This window comes from Paramisgurnus dabryanus, chromosome 17 (genome assembly GCF_030506205.2).
Source record: "Paramisgurnus dabryanus chromosome 17, PD_genome_1.1, whole genome shotgun sequence".
Classification (NCBI taxonomy): domain Eukaryota; kingdom Metazoa; phylum Chordata; class Actinopteri; order Cypriniformes; family Cobitidae; genus Paramisgurnus; species Paramisgurnus dabryanus.
In genome coordinates, this window is record NC_133353.1 from 30,502,366 (window position 1) to 30,521,679 (window position 19,314).

General features: G+C 39.1%; 1 protein-coding gene across 8 annotated transcripts in view; it reads left to right on the forward strand.

Annotated features, from left to right (window-relative positions):
- Positions 1 to 19,314, forward strand: part of esrrga (estrogen-related receptor gamma a) — a 219,433-nt gene that overhangs the window by 108,778 nt on the left and 91,341 nt on the right. For 2 of the 8 annotated variants that reach the window (XM_065288322.2, XM_073812302.1), the window contains exon 2: positions 13,905 to 14,033. The exons of 1 other annotated variant lie outside the window; for it this stretch is intronic. In XM_065288322.2, coding sequence (XP_065144394.1) covers positions 13,906 to 14,033 — 128 coding nt within the window. In that variant the 5' untranslated portion in view covers position 13,905. Of the gene's footprint in view, positions 1 to 5,074; positions 5,323 to 13,904; positions 14,034 to 19,314 lie in introns of those variants that run through there. 5 more of the 8 variants (XM_073812301.1, XM_065288319.2, XM_065288318.2 and 2 more) reach the window with 5 other exon arrangements.

A 19,314-nucleotide genomic window follows, 5' to 3' on the forward strand; every position in this document is an offset into this window, starting at 1 on the left:
ACTTCTCTTCCCGTTCTGTTATGAACTGCGTTCACGTGACTGAAGTGTTATCCTCAGACATTTTTGCGAAGATTTTTTTTTTCAAACTTACAGCGTGCGACTCACTCAGACTGTAAACAAAGACCAAACAGAACCGGAAGAGAAGACCATGCTGAATAAAGTCGTAATTTTTGGACCAAAATGTATTTTCAATGCTTCAACACATTCTAATTGACCCACTGATGTCACATGGACTACTTTGATGGTGTTTTTATTACCTTTCTGGACATGGACAGTATACCGTACATAGATTTTCAATGGAGGGTCAGAAAGCTCTCCGACTAAATATAAAACATCTTACACTGTCTTCCGAGTTTGGAACGACATGACATTATTTTCATTTTTGGAACTATCCCTTTAAGTTATGACAAACCTGTTTAAATGTTTTTCTGAACACAAATAAAGATATTTAAAAAATATATATAACTAAACAGATCAGGGGTACCATTCACAAAAAATGTTCCTTCAATGGAAGGCAATGGTGCCCCTGATCTTCCTTGTTACAAAGATTTTTCAAAATATTTTCATTTGTGTTCAGCAAAACAAAGACATTTATACAGGTGTGTAACAACTTGAGGGCGAGTAAAAGATGAGACAACTTAGTTTTTTAGGGGGGTGAATTATCTGTTTAAAGTCATGCTTTGTATTACATCTTGTGTACAGATCTTATGATAATATGTTGTTTGTACTAGGCAATTAGTATTTTACTTGTAATTGTTCTAAAATCAATAGTTTAATGGGAGAATAATAAAAATACCAGCTAGGTTCCCAAGAAAAATGTGCACAAAAATACACATTTTTTATTGGTTGACGCTTTTAAGTATTATTCCACAGTGTTACTATAACGCAAATCTTGTTTTTTGTTTCCCAAATTAATTTTCCTTCTTCACTTGTACAACAATGCATCTCAGACCATAATGATAAACATTAATACATCCGCTAGGATAAAACATCAGAGGATAAACACACTGTACAGTAGATTCAGCTCTCATCGTTTCGGGCTGTTCAACCAGACCACACACACACACTCACACACACTGACCACACCACAGCACAGCCAGTAGCTCCCTCTGTTGACCACTGCTGAACTGCAGGGTTCTCCCGACACACGCCTGCCAAACTGCCTTTGTGTTCCTATCAAGAAGCAATCCAAGAGCACTGCAGCGCTCTCAGATGACACACGCATACACAAACTAGTGTCTGCTCTTCCTCGCAACACTTGAGTTTTGAATTTCTGAATTTGAGCTTTGAAGAAATAGAAACGGATAATTGGAGAATTATTTGTTCATTTGGCGTTTTGATAGTAGCATGTGTTAAGGAATGTCAACACGTATCTGGTTTGTTTTTTTGTGCTGACTAAAAGTTTCTGTGACTTTCCATTGACTAATATTTTTAGAGGAAGCTGATCGTATTTTCCATCCCCTTACTCACTTTTGTCTGATTTAATGCTTTTATTATTTAGGAATACTTTAATATTACTTTAATGTAAGTGATTGAGTTTTTCTAAATATTTGGTACACACAATGTAACACACACACACACATAATTTATATTTAAATGTGTGCTTTTTGTTTTTGGAACAATATGTGACCCCGTCTGTGAAATCCAGGCTAAAGTCTCATCTCCTATGAGATAAGGAGCAATGGAGCATCAAAGTTTGATTTCAATGATTGATTTTACTTTAATTTGACCTTACTCAGTCAATATTAAAGATATCAAGGTTATATCTTTTTTTACAGAATGTTCTTTACATAATGTAGGATTATTTTATTATATATTTTATTATATTCTTGATAGGAACACAAAGGCAGTCGTGTGTCAGGAGAGCCCTGCATTATATAAATAAATAAATATATATATATAATTACTTGGGTTTTCACATAATATTTAAAGTTAAATTCTATTTGAAAATATTTAGTATGCACATTAAATGAAGTGTAATACATAAAGTTAATGTAGAACCATCTATACTTAGGTGTTTGCTTTGCGAGACAGATCGACCCGCGCTCAGCCCTTAAGCTGAGACGCCCCGTGCTGACCCGAGCGGCTACAAATAAGCATCCCGGCTCTTGAATTTTATTAGAGCCCAATTTTTGACAAGTTGATTTTAAACAACTCCACCAGCGTGTGCATTGACTGTATGCTGGACGGCTGACATGTGACCTATGTGAACTTGCCCTCCCCTATCGACTGCCGTGATTGATGCTCCGCCGAGCTAGCCCTGATAATTCTTAGCCACATGTCAACAGCCAGTGACCAAAAGGGTCATCCCTGTCTTTAACATTTCACACAGACAAATAAAAAACACACGTGGTCTAAAAGACCCTCGCGTCTGTACGTGCAAAAGAATAACACCACGAATCGTCTAATGTGCTTCGGTTTTACATCCCAAAGCTCGTCATTCAATTCACCGGCTCGTGAACTGAATGCACGCAGGTCTCCTGTGGGAGAGCGGGATTGGGTCGGGTCCCGTAGTAAAAAAAAACACACACCCTCAGAACAATGGAGAAGAGGCGCTGTGCAAAAACTGCTAATGAAAATGATGGGCAGCTATTGACACGTATCGACAGACGCCACAATCAGCGGCGACTTGTTGTGCATACTTAAGTTCAAATGTATTCAGCGGGGCAGCGGGGATTAAAGGCTGTTAATGACTCGATTCTGCTTTCTTGAATAACTTTACGTGCTGTAATGCTAAACAATGCAAGGCGGATGCTGCTGTTATGCTGAAACTACATGTTGTGAAGATTACAGTTTTGAATTGTTGTTGATCAGAAGGGATAAGTGTGAACGCAGCGGCTCCGGGTTTATCTGTCCCTGTGTGTCACTGTGTTTAGGGGGCTGTGGCCCTTCAATCAGCACAAATATGGAAATGTGACCTAAAGGGGGTGTCTGTCAACAGAGTAATTCAATCAATATTTCACAACACAACACCCCCCCCCCCATATACATTTTTTTACTTAGTTTGAATATTTACATTTATGCATTTGGCACACAGTTTTATATGTGCGTGTTCGAACCAATTACCTTTTTGCTCTACCACTGAGCTTTACAGGAATATTAGCATTGATGTGACGCAGAAAGGCAGTCCTGAAACCTTTATATTAAGATGTTTGTCAATCCAACACATAATAATTTTTCCTTACAACATTGCACTTATTGTGCATCTTGTTGTGCGTTTTCTTGGAGCATGAGCTAAGTGCTGTGCATGTAGCGCTCTGCATTTGATTTATGTGGATCTTAATACGAGAAATGTTTGTTGGTCTCGAGGGACCCGAATGAACACAGGTAGCCCTCCCATCTGCATTCAGACAGCGCGGTTTTCCCTCTGGTTCCCCTCATCCACTACATTTCCGTTCGTCACAGTGCAATTAAATCGCAGTTTCAAATGGCAGTCGGCCGCATATCCTTTTCACGCGACGCTTTAGTATTTTTTAATCAAGTGCCTTGTTTTTGTAATGCAAAGATTGTCCGTATGTGTGTGTGTGTGTGCTAGACCCAATGCGTCCTTAGCTATTGCAAAAATTGTCTGTGTAATAAAAACAATCTTCAGCGGTGCTCACTTCTCACTTTTTTGATTTGGATCGAACTGCATTTCCTTTGTTTTCTGCATGTGTGTTATTCAAAGTGAAAAGCTTTGATCATGTACAGTATATATACGTGCTATATCGGATTTTGTCTTTCTTTGTGCAGTTTACAAGTAGATCTTATTTCCGTGAAAGATATTAGTTTTCAGCGATGTGTGTGTGTGTGTGTTGCATTGATCTGTGACTCTTTATTGTTGATGTGCATCTCACAAGACAATGCACCTGCAGCTTATGCTTAACATTTGTTTATGGAAAATCAATTTTTTTATTTTACTTTTTCTTTTGGTTTTCTTCTGAAATGTTTAGTAAAAGATAATGGTTTGGATATACACTATATATTTTATTTCATAAAAAAATAAATGAAGTATTGTGCAATACAAAAAATGCAAATATCAAATAAAAAATATTCAAGAGGTTGTCCAGGAATATCCCCCATTTGTAAGATCCTGTGAAAAGATTTAGTTTAGTATCAGAGACCCAAAGGCATTTTAAAGAGATCCCAACAAGTTTGGAATATGAAAGGCGGTCAGATGCAATTTCAGTGGCGGCGTGGTGGGGCAGGCACAATGGTTTGTGGGCCGGTGCAGCTCCTGAATTTTCTTATCAGTGGGGAATTGTGGTGTGCCGAGATGCCAGCAATATCTTCCCTGCTGCTGCTGCTGGAAATGCAGTAAGCCGGCGTCGCGCACGTAAACATACACATACTTGCGAACTGCACGCTGGGATAGTCCGAGCGGTCTAGATGCCCCGCAAATGTGGCTCAATCATTCCGGAACAAAGGGGTGCCTTTGATCTTTTCTCGCCGGATCTGTCGGTGATGTTGTCACAGTAGCGTGTCCACCGTGGACACTCCCTCTCGTCTACATTTGCTCTGATGGATGGCTGTTGTGATGTGTCGGATTGTTCCTGCTTTACACTGTCGACATTTCCTTTAATTTTCCACGACAATAATTTAGTATCTGTATTATACAGGATCATGCACATCATGCACATTTCTTTGCACAACAGTTCAAAGTTGATTATTTGTAACACCTCTATTTATGTGGTGAGCTGGGAATGCGCAGCTTCATTCACAATGTTTGTATCAACAAAGTGAGCAGTTTTATCTGCACACTTGACAGTGCGAGCCGATAAGCATTGCTGTGGGAGAGACGCGGGCTGCTTCTTTAAAGCCTCTCTCACCCCCACTTTCTCTCTCTCTCTCTCATTACACCACTCCCTCTCTCTCTCTCTCTCTCTCGCTTGCTCGCTCGCTCTTTGTCTTCCCCTCCCCTTTCTTCCTGCTCCGTCTCTCTCTGTGGGCACAGGCAGCACCTTGCCCCACTCCAATTGGCTGGGAATTCACCAATCTGGTGTCCGGAAGGACCACGGGGACTGCATATGCAAAGCCTTGCTTCATATTAATGAGCAGGAATTGTGGCTTTAAGTCCTTGATTAGAAGAGTGCAAGAGCTTTTGGTCCCAACTGGCTGTGCCTATAGGCTGTCACCGGGAGAACGGTCCTGATAATTGCACTGCTCAGTCACGGAAAGGAGGGAGAGCCGGAGGAGCTACAGAGAGAGAGAGAGAGAAAGAGAGAGACTGAAAAACTTTAATTCATAAAAGAGCGTTGCTTGAATGATGATCCCAGAGAACACATGGATTCGGTAGAACTTTCCCTTCCCGAGTGTTTTTCCCTACACTCTGAACAACAGTAGGTACATTTTCAGTTTTCTTACTTCTACTGTAGTTGTGTGTTTGGCATCAGTTCCTGTGCTGGCAGTGTGTATATATGTATTTATATAAATATATATGTGCATGTGATCACCATAGTCCTTTATTGTAAAGCTGGCCGCCTCTTGACTAGCATGTCAAGGTTGTTTCTGTTGTCAGGTAGCGTCTGGAGCATGAGCGAGTGTATGTGCGTGCGTTGTGCCGGCACGGAGCACTCGTACGGCTGCTTGCTCTAACTACCGGCTTATCCGCTGACAGAATTACAGCGATCTCTGTTCAAACAAGACGCGTGACAGTGCGGAGCGTGTTTTGTGTAAATGATTAGGAAGAGTGTCAGGCAGAAAATGACATGAAAGAGAGTCGGGGGAAGAGAGGGAAACAAGAGGATAGGGTGGCAGGAGAGCTGGAAGCGCCGAACCGGTCACACAGCATGTGGCTGCCTAAATGTATTAAAGCTCGGAGAGAGGGGGGACGTGGGGAACAGGCGCTCGGGAGTGCAGAGGGTCCGAAGTGGGATCCATATTTATCTACTGTATGTCCCACTCACTTCTGTCAGCACAGTCTGAGCGAACCCTCAGCCGACAGATTTATATTGACTTCAATTTGTTTTATTTACGAACATGTGCATGTAAAATCTTGTAAAAAGATAAAATAAAATATTTAAAAAGTATGCATACTTTAGTTTTGAGGTCATTTTGTAAAAGCATTGCTTGTGCGCTTAATATTTTTTAAAGTACAGCGGTGCAATATGTTGTCAATCTTTGCTCTGTCAATATGGCAAAATATTGTGCACTACATCAAGTGTGCATAAGTGTCATGCATGTTACTTTGTATAGTCTAAAATAAAAGAACGATTAAAAAAACATAAACAGGTACCAACCCTAAACTGTCAGCCAACGTCCTGCAAAAAATACAGTAGCAAAGACACACAACTTCAGTTTTTGCACCCATGCACGCCAGTTGTTTCTGGTAGTTGAAAAAGTGTATAAAAATAGTCAAATAAATAGATCACAAAATAAACGTAGTGAATTTAGTGGTAGGTGATTAAGATATTATGTGTGCTGGATGCAGTAAAGAGTGATGTAAATGTGTTGGCAGCACACCCTGAACAGGATCGTTAGGTTGACTGGATTATTCAGGCTCATAAAAGGAAATTCGAAGATAAGATGTTCCTCACAGCCTTTTACCCATTTGATGCTCGCTCGCTGTTTGATCTTTATTTTAACACAAATTGACTACTGAGATTCTAATTAGTGTATTAATGATGGTAATAACAACAAGTGCTGGTTTAGCTATTATCATAATTACAGACCCTCACCGTCTGCACGTAGATTTACATCTGCACGCTTGTTTTAATATTTACATTCTTGGTGTTTTTAAATCATTCGAAAATGCATAAATATTTAGAAATGCAGTTTTGTTTATGTGTGTGTGTGTGTGTGTGTGTTTGATTTTTTAGTTGTTGTTTTTAACTTTTAACAAAAAAATTATTAAAAACAAGTATTTTGAAAAATAAATTGGATTGTTTATTAAAGAGTAAAGAATTTTTATACACGCGTTTTTTTTACGTTTGTGGTGTGCATCTGGATCTACGATTTGCGTTTTACATTTTGTTAAACAAATTCACGAGGACACACTTGACTCGATTTCCATTTTTACGCGAAGAAATTTCTGAGAAGCATCTGCGATAAAATAAATGTCAATGTAATAATATGCACACTTTTATTCACAATTCTTCACATTCAAATTTTTCTACGACATTTCTATTCAAAATAGAAGGAAATTAAAGAAAAGCTCTGACATTTTTTCATTTTACAAGAAGCATGTAGTCAGCTTATAAGGGCAATAGACTGTGAATGTCCAGTGGAAGCGCGGGTGTCAAGTGTGTAAAATCACTTCTGGACAATGCAATAGGCTGAATGGCTGTGTGTTGAATTGTCAAGAGGTGTGCGAGGGTCTGTTCATGCATGTTGAACCTTTTGTCGCTTTGTGGATGATTTTAAAACACTGAATCCCCCTTGAAGAAAAACTTGATTTTTGTATCGTCTTCACCATTGGTTTTCTCCCTCTCTCTCTCTCTCTCTTTCTCTCTCATATCAAAACTATTTAAACCCCAGAGGCTGGGATCAAGAGGAATAAAGAGAGATTGTGTAAATTAAATACCATTTAATCTCCTTATAAAATCATTTACTTAATTCATCTGTCAAATGATGTCAATATGCACAGCCCAGATTTATTTATTCTGGTGTGTGTGTGTGTAGGCCTTTGTTGCCATTCAGTCTTGATTTGGCTCCATCCCATTCCCCCGTGAAAGGTGTCGTTGCTTGTCCTACATGCCTTTCTCTTTCTGTGGCCTCTTGTCGATTACTGTCTGGACACTCTTTGTCTTTACGCTGTCCTGCTTATTGGAGACACAGCTTTGCCACTTCCCCTTATTTCAAGGGTCTGAGGCATTCCAAGGGTAATTAACTCCAGTTAAAAGAGTCCCCCCCTCGGGCCCCGGGCCCCTACACCAGCCTGTCATTCAGGAGAAAATAGTGTCCGGAGGGGGGGCCGTAAGAAGAAAAGGAAGCTATATTTTTGTCCTTTTGTTAAAAAGTGCAATAAGTGGCCCGTCAGACGGACACACACATGCACACACGGACATGTGAAACCATCACAGAATGGTCGCATGCACATGAAAACGCGCACACACACACACACTCAGCGTGCGGGCCGATGCCTCCTGATGATGCAGTTGTCAATTTGTGTGATTTATGTATCAATCCATCACAATTTTCTTTTTTTAGAGGGCAGTGCTGCAATTTTTACGAGAACTTGAATAGGGGTTTTAAGAGAGCCCGCACCAGCTGAGACTCACATGCGTCAAAAAAAAATATTTTGAAATCCCACCACCTTAAGAAATTAGACCCGAGCACGTCGCTGCATTTGGCCGTGTGTTTTAAAGATGGGATATGCTTTATTCTCCCCTATCGTAGATTTTCCGAGCTCACCCTTTCCCCTTCTCTTTATTTTGCGGATGATTTGGCCTGTATGCCGTGGAGAGGGAGAGCAGACGCAGGGCGACTGAGAGCTTGTGGGATACGGTTACAGCAGGTCAATAGGGACTCTGGTCACTCCAGAAGCAAGCGGGTCCATGAGGGCTAGATAAGGGTAAAAATAGTGCTTTTAGCCACAGCGTGTTTCACTGGCTCCCAAATGACTCACCGTTTGTCTTTCCGCATGGCTTTTTTGATTCTGTTTCTACTTTCCATTTATGCATATAGGTATTGCACAAGAGAAGATGTTTTTAAAATACAAACGGTGAATAATAGAATAAATAGAGTAATAGATTAAAACAAATATCATAAATCTTGAGCTGGGTTCTGGTTAGGTTAGGGTTAGGGTTGGGTTGGGTTGGTAAATGGGCTGTAATGTATACTGTATATGCATATATATCGCATATATGCATAATTGAGCATTTGCTGAGCAGGTGAGGTTTTTTCCAGTAGGATTTAAGGTTTAGTGGTGTGGATCTGGACTGATTTTTAATGTCTTTTGGCTTCATTGGTCTTCAATGAAATTGTGAAATCATGTTGGTCCTGTAGCATAGATGTGATGGTTGACAGTGAAATATTTCTTCTTACTTTCTCATGTCATACATCATGTGTGTGTGATGAGATCAGTATAATGTCTGAATCTGTTTCTTGGTCCTGCAGTCAGCTGTAGAGCAGAGAGGTTTCTGGATGCTTTTTGTAACATTTTTTGTAACTTCAGCACTTTTCGGACTATTGCATTTTGTCACTTAAATCCTCAAATTTTATTTAATTGCATGTGTCAATTCAGAAAATGCTGGGAAAAGATTTTTTTATATGCAAAATGTTGAAATCTAATTTTTTCACTGAAAGTGCATTCATTTTGCATTTTTTTTAACTACTGTAGGGTTACGAACTTATCTATTGAAATATATGCACAGTGTATATGTGGACACCCTCGAATTCATATTTTTCATCAGTTTACCAAATAATACACGAGATTTGTGATTACTCAATTTTAGTTGCGTTAGAAATTCAAATAATCAACTATGTGTATGTAATTGAAATGCATAGATAAAAAGGAGCAATTCTTACCTCCTCATCTAAAACTCAAAATGTTCCACTTAGACTTAATTCAGACTAATGTTATTTGTGCCCTCCTGTCCTGATGGGAGGCTTTCGAACAAATCTGCTTACGTGCTGTAATTTTTACTCAGACCGGGTACGGATGTACCTGGCTGAAGCACGATTTAAACTCAGCCGGGGTTAGGTGTGCGATTGCATCACATGCACAGATATCAAAGCGCATCTGCGTCGTGGATTTAACAAGATCGGAAAGTGTCCGTCCGTCAGCCTGTGCTTTATAGTTCCTCTCGTCTACTCCCTGCCGCCCCATCTCCTGCATTCCCGTAGAGATCCAGGCTGAATCGTCCACACGCGCCCCGTCATATTAAAGCTGACAGTCCATCTGCCGCGTGGCCGGCCGCTCTGCCTCTGCGTGCGAGGCCCGCGTTTAATTCCACCTGTCCCGTTCGGCGCCCTCAACCCCCGAAGGTTAAATCACGTGCTTGTCGACGAACAATAACAAGAAACCCTGCTGCCGTGAATAACTCGAACCATCACAATGCAAATGCTTCTTGAGTGGTTTGATTGTGTTGTGTTCATATGCTTTTCTGCACGCGTGTATTGTGTTTATAGCGTGTGTCATGCATGCATGTGAACCGGTTACAGGACTGTCCTATACCGGTAATTAGCCAGCTATGAGTAACCACACAAGCTGTCAGAAGGGAGAGAAAGCGAGAGAGAGATATAGGAATGGCACTTTCTGTGCATGGGACGGCGTTCCTGCATAAGAAAGAAAGGCACCTGTCTAATCAATCAGACTCCCACTATTCACAGATGGAAGAGCAACACATGAGTGAATCCCAGAGCATGGCCCCGACACACACACACACACATATACTTGGCTTAATACAGCTCATTGTCCTGCGTGTTAATCCTTGTCCGTATGGATGCAGTCCTTAGTCGCTTTGACAGTACCGTGAAATGGGCTCAGGTACATCCCTATAGACTGCCAGTGATCACAAATGACATTTCATTTCATCATCTGTCTTTTATAAAATGATTTTTTAAGTTTTATTTTAATTAATTCTATACTTTAACAATTAATATAATAATTTTAATGCAGAAAGTTCCTTTTTTTATGCATGTATATTTTAGATTTATTTGCATATTTTCTGAATGTAATTTGAATTTAAGTCCACCACTTTATTTTATGTATTTGTTTTTAGTGTATTATTTTATCTTTTTATTTTTTTCTTGCAAAGATAAATATCTACAATAAATATTTGAATCATTTAAACAAGTTAAACCATTTGAATCTTACACGAAAAAGAAATCCTGCCCTAATTAATTTCCATATATTTGAATACATTATTTTACTGTACATACTCGGACGCCAAGATTACCATGTTATTTACATAGGTCTGTCACAAATGCGCTCCTAATATAACAACTTAACTTAAGCACTCTAGGTGAAATCAATCTCTTCTGCAACTATGCGCCGAGTGACTGAGATTTGTGTGTATTTGTATATGCATGCACAAGTCTTACTCTGCATGTGTTTTTTTTTGTATTATTCCTTTATTCATTTCAAATCTCTGATTTCTCTAAAAAGATGCATGTAAATGCACTTAAATATGAAATATATGTGCAGTATACTCCTATACATGTAAACCTTTTAATGCATTTAAAATGTTTGATATTCAGAGAGTCACGAAGGTCAGAGAGTTTATTGGCTTTTGATGTTATTTGCATCCCTGTGTGCAGATGTCTTGTTCTGTTGCGCACAGCACGACTTTTCCGATCTACAGATATAACAAAACAAATATATGTGCACTACTTGCACAAAAAAACGTTGCAGTTGTTAGTGACAGATCTTTAATGTTGCTGGCATCAAGAGTCCAACAATGTGTGTTTGTGTGTAAAGTCACGTTAAAGAGAGAGTTGAGAGGAACAGGAGTGTATCAGGCCGTATGTGATGCTGGAGCTTATCGATTCTGCTGCTCACTCGGCCAGAACTAAAGCCAACACATTACGTGTGTGTGTGTGTGTGTTGCTTTTTCCACTAAGCCCTGACTGGCTCGCCAACCTCAACACACACACACACACAGACAGCACACGCTGTTCCTCCCACTGTTTGTGAGGTAAACACACTCCCTAGTGCAGCACTCCTGAATTAACTCTAAAATTAGCAAGGATTGCAACAAAATGATTCGACAATTAAAAGGAAATGCTGACGGTGATTTTTCTAAAAAATGAATTTTCGCCTCAAGTTCGCACGCTTTCTATAATAGTTAAGCTGTTTTCATGTTGGATTTCATATATTGAGCATTTTAGTAATTGCCAATGCTTACGAAGATACATAAGCTTTATATTTTAAATTCAGGCTCTTTTTTCGGAATATGCACAAATCGAAATCCCTAAAAAACTACTTTATTGATTCACAGCGTCGTCTAAACCGCAGAGGACAGACTGAATATAAAGCGATTGAGAAAGTATACAGCAGAATGAGAAATACTGAGCAGTTTCCTGCTTTGAAGCACAGCATTAGTTGAGTGATTAGTTTCATCAGTCCGAATGCGGGGACGGTTGGGGGTTGTGCGGCTCTAATGACATTGAACGTGTTTGCTGAGTTGGAACGGAGACGGAGAATTAGGAAGCCTGCTCTGTTAATTAGAGACTCACACACTTACAGCCGCACTTCACTTCCTCCACAAGCGGACTTTACTCTCCTGTGCTTTCACTTTATACAAAGTTTAAATCTTTTAAAATTGGAATCTGTGTAGATGTTTTTATCTAAAGGTCTTTTTGTGGCCTCGATTGATTTCCATAAGTTTGGGTAAACATTTTACTGTGCTAACACAAAGCCGAGGGCTATTACCATTTGATTTACATTCAGTAAGTCTGCAACAGACGTTTAAGTTTCTAGGAACATCTACAGTATAAGCATTGTTCAAGTCTTTCTTTTGTTTGAGGTCATGTCATGTTTATCGTAGGGAGAGATGCAGAATTGTGGTTTTGAAATTATTATAAACGCTCACAATTTACTTATCATTGAAATATATGGTGGTGTTTATGACTTTTATTTTTCTTAAACTAATATGTTACAATTTACTAGATTGTTTTTAAAAACAGAAATATTATCAAAGTATTGTTAAAAACTAATAACGGTTATGTCTATTTCCTGGTGTAACCGTTGGGTACACTCTTAAAAATGAAGGTGCTTTAAAGGTTTTTCATAGAAGAACCATTTTTGGTTTCTTTTTTAAAGAACAATTCAGTTAAAAAACATTTATTTACTTCCTTTAAAGATTTTTTACCAACAGAAACCGAAAAGTTATTCAAATGTCTTTTAAGAACCATACAGCCCTTAATGTTTCTTCTGTGGTATTGTGAGGCACCAATTATTTATTTTCAAAAGTGAAATGTCTACCAGGCCGTGACAGCCGCTGACTTCTTTTTTTCGAGGACCCTTGATGCGAAGTTCGTCACAACATGTAATGTGTGTGGTTCCTTTTTTCAAAATATGTGTTCTGCGCTTTGAGAGATGCTTTGTGCATCACGTGTCTTGTCAAAATAAGTGCCTGCTGCAGAGACGCTTGCGTTTGCCAGATACTCGCATAATCTCATGCGTAAACAAAGTTTACTGTTAAGGGAGTGTCTTGCGTGTATTTTGTGAACGTGAGCATCTCTTTTATCTTAAACGGTTTTGACGCGTGTGCAGCAAGCACTTATTTTGACAAAACACGTGATGCACACAAGATCTCTCAACACATATTTTGGAAAAGGAAAACACAAACGTGACACTCCGAACACTTATTTTGAATAAGCGTCCCTCGGATGAGCAGTCACGAGCTGCCGCTGCTACCAGGGAAGATAAATGTATTTAAATAATACAATTATTTAAGTGAAAATTGTAACTTGTGTTTAAATTTAACTAAACATAAGGGTTATTTTTGGTAGGGGTGTCTGCCTTTGCCCTTGAGTCCCTCTTGAATTAAATTCCATCATATAAACTCCTGCCAGTGCAGGCGTGACGTCAAGCCATTTCCCATGCCATGTTTTTATATGATCATTTCTCACCCCATTCTCACCCCTTTGATTCTAAGGGTCCTGTAAAGCCACAGGCTCTCCCGCCCTGATGTGGGAGGGCCACGGGTACGCGGCGATCGCACCGATTTGCCCTTTTATCTGCTGCCACCCCAGACTTGTTAAAACTGCCGTCAGTAAAACGATGGGCCCGTGCATTAAAAGCGTCAAGGCAGGCCTGGCATTAACAAAAGAGTCGGCTACCAATCCTCAACATAGCTTCAAACGGCTCCATTAAAGAATGCCAGTTAGGAAAAGAATGAATATTTTCTGTCACGGTGTGCCGAGCTGCGTCACTGTCTGTCTGCGGCTAATGGCTCATTGGTCTTTATCAGAATTCCTCAGTCCAACTCTCTGACCCTCGTTTTTTATTCCTTCTCTTGCTCTCCCCTTTGTTATAGAATGAATTTATCAAAGGCCCAAGTTAATAGCGAAGATAAGTACGCCAAATGCGGCGCTTGGAGAACGCAACAGCAATACGACATCGAGGCCAGTCACATGCGTGATGCACATGCTCTGTATAACCAAAGGTAAGGAAAGGTCCAAAGAAGCATCATCAAAAGCCAAAATCTATCTGGTGGTGTTTTTGTGTTTTTCTTTTGTCCTCACTTTTCTGTCCTAATGCTTGCTTTATTTAAGTTGGTGTGTTAGTCCAGCTGTTCATATAAAGTGTTTGTGTGTGTTGTGAAGTAGCCAGGTGTTATTTCTGGGTTATTTTTGCATGTCGTACCCATTGTGTACCGTTTACCTGGTCTCACCTGGGCCCAGGACTAATGCAATGCAACCAGACCATATTCATTTGTGTGTATACATTTGTGTCTGCCTACTGCTTTGCTTGTAATGTCTGGATTTTTTATGTATATAAGAAGATTAGATAGATAGATAGATAGATAGATAGATAGATAGATAGATAGATAGATAGATAGATAGATAGATAGATAGATAGATAGATAGATAGATAGATAGATAGTCCGACAGACGGAACGTAGATAGGCAAAGTGTAAATTTAAGATAGATAGGAAAAGTTTATGGCTATAGGTTGCAGAGGTTGACGTTCTCGCCCCCTCCAGATGCCGAGGAATGTGTTAAATGCTTCAAGGATTCCGATTAGCATATAAATTTAGATGTATGAAGATCATTGCTCCGATCACGAGTCAGTGAGTTTTATCTAGATTTAGTGGGGGCTGATTTGCGTATAAAATACAGCCAGATGTGACCAGTTAAGAGTCCTCACAAGGCTCTCTCTCTTTTTCTCCCTATCTCTCTATCTCTCTCTCTCTTTTAGGCTATCTTCAGTAAAATGTCTTTGTTTGACTGTTGTAATTTCAGGTCATTTATGGTTATTACTTTAGAGGTTATGGAAGGGTCAGCGAGAAAAGTGCCTTCATGCCTGTGATATATTTCATTAATATTTTTTGCAAACATATAGTTATGTATGTTATATTGTTAGCGAATTAACTGTCACTAAATGTTATTATATGCACGTTATGTATACATTACTTCTTATTGAACATCATCATCCGCTGATGTACCTGGCCTTCATATACTTGTACACCAACATATCGACAGGATATTTTGGAAATTTACGCAAAACCTTTTAAAGAAGGTGATTTTAACGGATTGGATTTGGGACAGGTTAGTCTTAGTCAAACCAATTAGGTTCCATTCGCATTCAAGAGGTCTTCTACTTTCTAAAAGTAAAGCTGTTTTGTGTATTGTATGTATTGTACAGTTTGAGCTACAATAAGCCCTTAAAGAGATAGTGCACCCAAAAATGAAAATTCTGTTATTTTCTGATCCTCATGTTGTTCTAAATCTGTATGAATTTCTTTATTCTGATGAATGCAAAAGAAGATATTTCGTTAAATGATGGTAAGCACTCTGATCTGAGCTCTGACAAGCTGATTGTAACCATTGACTTCCATAGTAGGAAAACAAATCTTATGGAAGTATTGTGATACATGTAAATGATGAAGAAGATATTTTGATAAATGATGGTAAGCACACAGTTGACGGTACACATTGAATTCCATAGTATTTGTTTTTCCTACTATGGAAGTCAATGGATACAATCAGCTGTGTGCTTACCAAGCGTGCCGCACAAAAGCAAAGTGAAGCCAAAATGTCTCGTTCACCCCCCAGTGACTGGTCCCAGTATAGGTCATAAACCCCGCCTCCCCCATGTTATTCAATGGGACTTGAGACCAACTAAACAATTTAATTACACTTCAAATATCTTTTTTCCGAAGCTGGTTTCTTTCATTTATTGTAGTTTTTATCATGCTGAAGTGTTTGTTTTTAAAATAAGTTTGTTTTTAGTTAGTTATTTAATACTATAAAAGCGTCGGTGTGACGTCATGATTGACAGCTGTGATATGCGCATTCTTCGAGAGGGAGGGCGGGGCCTTGATTTCACGGCTTTACTTCCTGCTTACTACTGCGTAGGACTGGTCCCGAAATCGCTACTGTGCAGACTCAAGACCCAAGATGTCAGTGCCGTATCGGGACACTGGCGGCTTCACTTTTCACCAATGGAAGAGAGCGAATGGGTGTCGTCCATCTTTTTTTACATATCATTAACTATTGGGCTTTACCATCATTATCATTAACCATTGACTCCATAGTAGGAAAAACAAATACTATGGAATTCAATGGTTACCGTCAACTTTGTGCTTACCATCATTATCTTCTTCATCATTTACATGTATCACAATTCTTCCGTAATATTTGTTTTCCTACTATGGAAGTCAATGGTTACAATCAGCTGTGTGCTTACCATCATTTATCAAAATATCAGATGACAATAATGACAGATTTTTCATTTTTGGGTGAACTTTCACTTTAACAAAATAATTTAATGCCTATAGATGCACATCGAATATACAGTATAGTTTCGGTTAAACAGTGTGTAAGGCTGAACTCAGTGTCCTCAGACCAAAGCCAGGGACAGATATGTCACACACAGTGTAGGATGTTTCACTAACAGCTGTGTTGGTAGGTTTGAAGTCAGTCACGCGTATATACACACACACACACATGCACGCCTGCATGCACACACACATTCATGCGGTCATACAGGAAAAGCTCTGGCCATCTAGCAAGCACTGTCACGCATATATGTCGACACATACTCTACAATACACAAGCACACGTGCTGTTTGTGTTTATAGTTCAATCAGATATGCCAACATTGAGTCACAGTCAAACACACAAAGACTCATGGGATTGGGCACAATCGTTTATACCCAAACACACAGTAGCGCGTTCAAAAGGGAAAGAGGATCTTCGTGAACCAGAAATATAAATAGACACGCATCCACCTTCAACACCTACTTGCATCCACACGTGCATTTTCCACTGATAACTCGCATCTCAGAGCAAAGCGAGGGAGACAGAAGCCTGGTCCTGGGGTCAGGGGGAAAACCTCTCCATCTGCCGGTGAGCTGTTACCCAGATGCGAGCCATTTCCTAGATAAACGAAATCAACTGATTTAGCTCCTGTGCCTCCAGAGGCACTGTTTTATTTATACGATCAAATACGCCGAAAATGATTAATTTGTCAAGGGAACGGCTTGTTACTGTAAATTTAGCGGGTTGTGTAATAAACTAGATTGCCTTAAACGCAGATGGGAAATGAAGGGCTTTTGGGTGCAGCGCGAGGGGGGGAGATTAGATTGAATTGCGGTTTATAACTGGTAGGATTATTAGAGAGAGATGTTTTATATGGTAATATTAAAAGTTAAAATCTTTTAGGAGTCTCTGGGCCAAATGTGATGGGCAGGGGCCACCTGTTGGAAACAGCTGGCCCTCGGTTTTATTGGAATGTTATTGCATTTTAGGAAAAAAAATGATATGTGTGAACTTTTTCTTATGGAGGAAGTTCAGTCTAGTTCACGGAAAATGAAAAACTGTCCATTAGAAAATATTTTGGTTTGGTTAATAGTCTCTTAAAATCATCTAAATGATTAATAATAAGAAGAAGATTCTTCTTCTTTTTGTTTTTCTTCTTCTTCTTCTTCTTTTTCTTCTTCTTATTATTATTGATTTATATTTGTAATAAATAAAAATGCTTATGCTGTGTGATCTTTTTATTAATAGTACAATAGCAATAATTATGTAACTATATAGAATACTTATTATTATTATTATTATTATTATTATTATTATATTCTATGTATTCTTATATTCTAAGATGAATTACTATAATTATTATAATTATTATTATTATCTCTTCCATAAAAAATATGTTAGGCAAAAAAATAGGGAATTTGTCATCCTATCAATGATAGAGAGCATTGATTTGACTTTTTGACCACTCTTTCCCCCTAATGAAAATGTGCCTAAGGTAGAGAGAGGGGGGCGGACATGGCTGATGTTTAGCTCAGGGTTGGGGTCTGGGCTCCGTGTAGAGGGAGAGTGGCAGGACGGGTATTACAGAAATAAACCCGATTATGGGCGGAATGTGAATTAGATTTTGTAACAGATGGTGGTGTGGAAAATTTAAGATGCTTTGCAGCAGGGGAAGGCGACAGCGGCTCGGCGCATCTCCGTATGAGCGGTGGTGATAGACAGCTATAACTCAGGACAATCCTGCCTTGACAGCCAATTTCAAGAATCTGATCTGGTTAAAGACGCGGCTTTCGCCGGTTCACTCGCCAAAAAACAACCAGCGTTTTTTTCTCCCTCTCTCCTTGCCTCTTTTTTTCATTCTCAGCACCTTTTTACACTCCTGTCATATTTCCTGGAATAAAATCCTCTTTTACCATCTGTTTAATAGAATGTGTTTTTAATCTCCGTTTTTTTACTCCTGTTATTTTTTATTATATTTACGTGCAATTTCATTTCATTGAGACCTCGGCTCATCCCCTCTTATCTCCCCTCGTGTCCCGTAGCAGGTGAAAAGATGAACGTTGCGCTCAGACAGGAGTAAAGCACTCATTTTAGGGGTATTGCTTATTGAAAAATGCCAAAGCTTATTTTCTCTTGTCTGTTTTCAGCGCCCTATCACTGCCAAAAAAGAAGTCACTTGCACTCATAATAACTTGACTCCCAAAATAATCATCACATCAAATTTTCACATCCTACTCTGTATTTTCAAACTTAAAAATAGAGATTTTGTTTTCGTTTTTTAACGATACGTCACATACGACATCTTACCTGATAAAGCAGAATACTTATCTGCCCACACAGAAAAATGACCTAAATCGGCCATTCCCAAACTGTGGTCCGCGGACCACTAGTGGTCCGTGAGGGTACTGCAGGTGGTCCGTGTAAAGGCAAAATAAAATATAAAAAAAATATATATATTTTTCTTAATAAAATATATTCTAAGCATAGGTTTTAAAAATCTGTTGTACTGATGTGATGACCAGTTATAGTTTTAGTGCTAGTAAGCCTATTTAGAAGTGCAGATAAATTTAGGACTTTGTGTAGACATATTTTATTATGAGTATTATGAGGTGGTCCGCGAAAATTCTTGATTACAAATAGTAGTCCACACACACAAAAAGTTTGAAAACCCCTGACCTAAATCATCAAGATTTTCATCTATGAGTGTGCCAGACTCAAACACACACTGTGAACTGCAGCTTTTTGTATTAATAAATAAAGCTATAAAACAACCAAACATGTTATTCAAACATTTAAATTTGTCCTTTTTTCCTATACATATACATTAGCAGAGTGAATTATGAGATAACCAAAATCTACTGTATGGAAAATCCATATGAACATGCATTCTTATCTCTCTGCGTTTAAAATAGTGTCCTATGCACTTTGCTAAGGGCCACTGGCCTTCCCATGGTATTTATT